The sequence below is a fragment of the Frankliniella occidentalis genome, unplaced genomic scaffold (genome assembly GCF_000697945.3).
Source record: "Frankliniella occidentalis isolate FOCC.00 unplaced genomic scaffold, Focc_3.1 Scaffold1, whole genome shotgun sequence".
Taxonomy (NCBI): Eukaryota; Metazoa; Arthropoda; class Insecta; order Thysanoptera; family Thripidae; genus Frankliniella; species Frankliniella occidentalis.
Window position 1 is genome coordinate 3,534,136 of NW_026267131.1, and position 6,305 is coordinate 3,540,440.

Here is a 6,305-nt window from a genome sequence, read left to right on the forward strand (position 1 = left end):
CCCCCCTCACCCCCACGTTTTCCCTCCCGCTGCCCTGGCCTTCCATCCATACATTACTGTGTGAGAATTTTAGCACACTAACGACTAACGCTCAGCCAGTACGGGCTGCTGTACGTACTCCTACGTTATTTGTTGCGGGGAGTGTTAGAATAGTGTGGACTTTCTTGGCTTGTAATGCCCGGTAATACCTAGTAATACCCTGTAATACCTAGTAATACCCTGTAATACCCTGTAATACCTTGTAATTCCTGGTAATACCCTGTAATACCTGGTAATACTCTGTAATACCCGGTAATACCTTGTAATAAGCGTAATACGCGTAATACGGAGTAGTCTGTACACGAAAATTCCGAGATAAAACCCCCTCGGCAAACTCCGAGGCAAACTCTCTCTCTCTCTCTCTCCACCGATTTTCAGAAATATCGGCAAACAAAGGAAAAACCTCGAAACAAACCTCAATGTTGGGAGTAAATTCTATTTGATAAATAAGCAGAGTACTACAAGTGCACTGCCACTGTCGCCGCTTGTCAAGTCCACATGACGGTGATAGTTTCCAAACTCGCTCGCCATCATGCAATCGGATAGCGTGCGCCCGGCGCCCGGGGCCACGCCAAGGGTAGCGCTATGGTAAGCGCACCGGGACTACTGGATAACAATTTACTTCTGGTAGGGCGTGCCTCGTTCTTTCCAAAAATCTTATTGCTTCATGTTCTGAGGGGACCTTTCTTTGACGTTTTTGACCATTGAAATGTTTCTAATAAAATAAGAATGTCTGGAAATTAATCAACGTCATCACCATCCTCTACACTGACAGAAATGTTTCATTGCAGCCATAAAAAATTGTTCGATCAGTCGGATTAGTCATGGCCATTAAAATTTTAGTCGCAGCAACTAAACTTTTGGTGACAGCAACCACAATTTCGGTTACAGCAACTAAAATTTTGATGCCTGTGACTAAACCGGAGAGATCAAACAAAATTTGGTAGTGGGATCAAAATTTTGATGGCTGCAACGAAACATTTCGCTCAGTGTACGAACATCTATGCGTTTGCACGCAGCCAAGTAACCACCACAGCCTGAGCCCAACGTTGACAGGGAACACAGCACGAGGGAGGGGTTATCAAAGCGGCTGCTTGTAATGTTCTGGCAAGTCAACAGATACGCGTTCTGCATTACGACTTGAACTGCAATGTGGTCGCGACTGCGCAGACCATTCCACACGAGATAGGGGGCACGCCACCCACTTAGGACCATGTCTCAACTCGAACTAAATTAACCGCAGCGCGAGTCGGGATAAGTCGAGGAAAATTATCAAAGCGAATACGGTAAAGTAGATTCGAGAGCATTTCGGGACACCGCGAAATCAAATTGTCCCACAAAATGGATGATTGCCGCTGAATAGCTGCGCGGAGTGACGAAGAGTTGCTGCAACGCTCCCCCGGCCCCTTCCTAAAAATGAGGACTACCACGACGGGTCCCGGATGAGGCACTTGTTCAGCACAATAGGCCAATTTTCCTCACCAAGGAAAACTCCAGTCCCCTGGCGGTTTCTCCGCCTGCTACATTTCGGAGGTGGAGGCATAGAGGTGAACCCGGGACGAGGGGTGGAAGTGGGGGTGTGGAACCAGAGGGCGCATCGTGCCGGCACAAGAAACTTGAAATGTAGACGCCGACGGCGTTTATCGTTCACACACACGGCTATCAAAGTGAGGTGTTTGTGTGGAACACTTCATAGAAAACAACAATAACGTACGTTTCGGTATGCGCAGTTGTTTTGACATGCAAACTCTGTGATAAGAAGGACAGCAGTGTATACGTTTACACGGTTGCGCCCCTCCCCCAGGCCTACCCCATCACCCTTCTTCTCTCTCCCACCCCCTCACCCCCTCATGCCGTGCAGCCCGACACACCGCCTGCTTTGTTTCTTCCGCTGGGAAATAATGCAATTATACTATTAGACTGAAATCAATCTCTGCCCGACGGTGAGCGAGGCGGGCCTGCTCAGTCCAGCTGGCGGATAGGGCCGCACCACCGTCGGGCTGAAGCGGCTGACCGAGCGACGGATATGATTATGGAAGACGGATGAGATAAAAAGAAAACAAAAACAATAAGCCAAGCCGAGACAAGCATTAAACTATCCAAAGATTTGAATTGGAATAATTTATGTTTCGCCGATGCGCGCGCCGGAGTTTTGCGGGTTTGCCCTACCTGCCTGAGCTTCAGCTACAGGCGGGCCATGTTGCCCAACGAGTAGGCAAACCCGCGGAAACTCGGGCGAGAGAGAACTGACGCCGAAACCGGCCACCTTTTGCCCTTGCTCGGTGTCCTAATAGGACTTCGACTTTAAAAAATACTGACCTGCACTCGGACTTCGGGCAAGTTGACTTTCATCGCGAGCTCCTCTCTGGAGTACACGTCCGGATAATGGCTCTTCTCGAAGGCCCGCTCCAGCTCGTGCAGCTGATAGGTGGTAAACGTGGTCCTGTTGCGGCGGTGCTTCTTCTTGTCGGACATGGAGCCGCCCCCTCCTCCGGCGCCGCCTCCATCGCCGCCCCCGCCGCCGCCGCCACCCCCATCGGCGTTGTCGTGCTCGTCCTCGCTGTCCGCCCCGGGGCCCAGGCGGCAGCGGAGATCCGACGGAGATGCCGCGTCAGAGTGGCAGCTGTTCTCACCTGGTTGAAGAAAAATTTTATGGGTTAAATATGGACGAAACTGTAAAAACCTTTTTACCGACACTATGACGCAAAGAAGATTAAAGAAATTAGGGCGGTCAATAAGAAAAGCAAACCAATTCCATGTGCACACCCAGCCTGTCCTGAACTGACTGGGAATGACCTGCAAGGCGTTCGTTGATATTTAGCTCTCACATTTACCCCCACCGTCGTCTCTCTCTCTCTCTCCCTCCCTCTCGCCCTCCCTCTCACTGACCTACTGAGGTGGCGGTAGCGGCGACTGGCCATTAAGGGGCATTAATCAGATGTCGGAATTACTTGCGAAGACTAATTCTTCAGCCGTGGCCGCTTATCAAAGGGGCGCCCAGCGCGCGCTCACGCGGGTTAAGTGGGGGCGAGGGGGTGGGGGTGAAAGTGGGGGCTGGGGGAGCGAGCGCTGAGCATTAATATGTATGGGATCGGGTGCGTGCCCTGGCAGCAGCCATACCCAGGTGTCTGCAGACTCGTTGTCTCCCCCTCCTCAAACACCACCCCTGTAATCAACCCCTTGGCCTTCATGACACCATCCTTTTTCAATGACACCTATTGAAATGTGGATTATTATATGGTCGCATCATTGAATTACGTCCCAAAAATGCGATTACTTGGGTTGTGTGTATGTTATTTATGTTTTTAAAGAACAGACAAAATGACACGCGAACTGTTCAACATTTACGAATGCAATTAACTCGATACGGCCACCACGCCCGTTACGTGATCGACCCAACGTTCCACGGCGCAGTCTAGGGGGTGATTGCCTGACAGAAAATAAAATTGCTAAATACAGCAAAACGTCTTGCAAGGTCAATTTATTTAAGTTGCCTTAACGTACACTGCATGTACACACTTGTTTATGTATTTACAATCGTATTTAACGGCAGGCGTTTTAGGTCCTAAATTATTGGCCGATGCATAATCCTGGCCGCACTGCCTCATTACCCATAACTCGCACGAAATTTAAAGCAATTAGCCGCCTGCGCCACGTAGCCCACCCCTTCACCCCTTCCCTTACCGCTCACCCAACCCGTCCCGCCCGTGCTCACTCAGCCAGCGCCTCGCGCCCGACCTCCCTCTGCATGGCCCTGGCCGCCGTTTCACACGGAGGAGGTATACGCAAGAGAACGTTTTTCGCGAGGGTATAGGAGCTGCTAAGCTAAACACTTCTTTGCCTGTTGAAAAAACAAAGAATTGAGCTGTGTTTACAGTGTAATTACTTGACCAGCTGAAGCTATCACGCGCCGGGGGTAGTTGGGATCGCGAAGAGAGGGCGTAAGTGCTCTGCCCTCTCTTTCTTTCACTGGTGTAGGGTGAGAGAGAAGGGGGGAGATCGAGTGAAAGAGACGAGGGGGCGCTACGGGTGAGCAGAGGAAGGGGTGGGACGAAGGAGGGCCAGTGGCCACTCACTCCAAGGGGCGACTGACATTGACAAATGGTTTGTTTGTCTGACGGACATGATCCGGGGATAATTGAGTGCATGACCGTGAGCCCCCGAGCCCCACCGGACCCTGCAGACATGCCCCGGCTAAAAGGGCTGAAAGGACTCGGGCCCGGGCCCGAACACGGCGACCGCCCCTCCAGCCCCCGAGCGTGCCCTGGAGGGTCAGTTTGCAATACCTAAACAAATTTAGAAGCATAAAGATTATGAGGTATTTCTCTTTAAAATCTGCGACGACGTAAACAAAAATCTACATCAAATTGTGAGTTTGCGGGGAAAAGAAAATAACACATGGCATGTTATAACCAATTCAACAAACACGCGTTTTCATCGGAGATATAGTAGCCTCCGTATTGCCTCCTGCCCTCGCCGCCCCCCGCCCCCGCCACCCCTCTGCACACACCGCCGCCGCCCCCGATGTCACGATAGGGAGCTCTACCAGCTCATAATTGCTTTTCCGAATTCATCACGTTTTTCCGTGTTTTCTCGTAATTTGTTCCGGGTGCGCACGAGGGGCCGCTTCTGCGCATGCGCCCGCCGGCGACCGAGTTTCTTTAAAATCAACATAGATCAGCAGAATATTCGTATTATATTCACACAAGTCTCGAGTGTGGAGACGGAATAGGATGAGGGGGGGGGGGGTGAGAAATGCTACTGCACAGGACATTTATTTTTCCCTCGAGTCCGTGCGAATCATGAGCGCGGTGTGCATATGCCGTGCGACAGGGAACTACTCGCGGGACCACCGTCAGCGTGTCGACTGTCAGGGCAGCGTATAATTATTGGCTGACGCGAGTGTGTGTGGGAGAGACAGAGACGAAGAGAGGGGGGGGGGAGGGGAGAGGAAGAGAGGGGAAGGGTAAGGGGGGAGCGGTTGATGTGTCGGGGTGTTTCGTCCGGTACCCGCACCGTTGCAGTCATAGCGCTCCAGCTAACACGCAAGGTGCACCCTCGTGGCCACCCCCCGGCCCACCTCTGCCACAGCCACCGCGCCCCGCCACGCCACCGCACCCCGCTGCAGCGGCCGCTCCGCCCTGCAGATTCAGGTAAAGTGCTGACAGCCACGTCCGCCCCGCGCACTACCCGGGGCTGCCGGCGTATGAGGAAGCGCACTAACACCAGTAGAAATTTAGATATCTAAAATGTACAGATTCTACTTGTTTTTCTCTCATTAGTACACTATCTACACCGTCATACCTGTGCTGATTTATTTCTGACCTACATTTTTACACAGCAGCAGTTCTGACAAATTTGTAATTGTGTATACGCTGCACAATGAGAAAAAGTTTTAAGGGTTACGAATTATCTATGATGTATGGGTTGCGGATTAAAATATGAATTTGTAAAATTACAAGGGACTCTATATCGTCTAGCAAGAATTGGCTGTCATAAATTTCGGAAATACAGAGTACGTTGTAAATTTACAAAAATATTTTCTAAGGACGAGAGGCTTCAGAAGCGATAAAAAAAAACAGAAAGAGGATGAGAGTAAAAAAAAAAAATATTCCTGCAAATAGAACAGTATGATAAGATGACAGTTTAAACTGCAAAACTAAGTCTTACAGTCCTAACTGTATAACTTGCAGCACTAGTTTTAACTGCAAAACTGGAAAGGTATACAGTTCGACCTGTCAGACTAGCCATGCAGTTCTGCAGTTTATCCTTTTAAAAAAACAACTACTAAGTTTTGCAGTTTTAAACTGTAAATTTTTTTACTTTTACATAGTTTTGCATTAAAAACTGTCATATTGTTACACAGAGTAAATCGTAAAATTCCAATCTTTGGCCCCATATAATAACTCTTGAAAATTTTAATTTTAAAAATTCACTTTTCTGTTCTATTACCTAGCTATTTCTCTTGGAGGAAAAGTACTACACCCCGCACACCACACGGTTTCTCTTCGCGAGGCGCGCGCGCTTTTGTCACACTTACAAGCGAGACGCTTCCGGTGGCGGCCCAAAGAACTCGTCCGCACGCACACTCGTGTATACTAGCTCCGGGTGCCAGTGTGTGTGTGTATGTGTGCGTGTGCGGCAGGGAATGACCTCCCCCCGCGCCGCGCCACCCCCGCGCTTTTCTCACCCACTAATCGTAAACACTTTTCCCCCAGGCTGCGCGCGCACAGAGGGGTCGATGGTACTTGGCACGAGGGGGAGGG

At 50.3% G+C, this 6,305-nt stretch overlaps 1 protein-coding gene and 1 long non-coding RNA gene across 2 annotated transcripts in view; both read right to left on the reverse strand.

Annotated features, from left to right (window-relative positions):
• Positions 1-6,305, reverse strand: part of LOC127752378 (uncharacterized) — a 346,254-nt gene that overhangs the window by 47,634 nt on the left and 292,315 nt on the right. The gene's annotated exons all lie outside the window — the stretch shown is intronic.
• Positions 1-6,305, reverse strand: part of LOC113212616 (retinal homeobox protein Rx1-like) — a 78,091-nt gene that overhangs the window by 41,757 nt on the left and 30,029 nt on the right. The window contains exon 2 of the mRNA XM_026431408.2: positions 2,359-2,672. Coding sequence (XP_026287193.1) covers positions 2,359-2,672 — 314 coding nt within the window. The remainder of the gene's footprint in view (positions 1-2,358; positions 2,673-6,305) is intronic.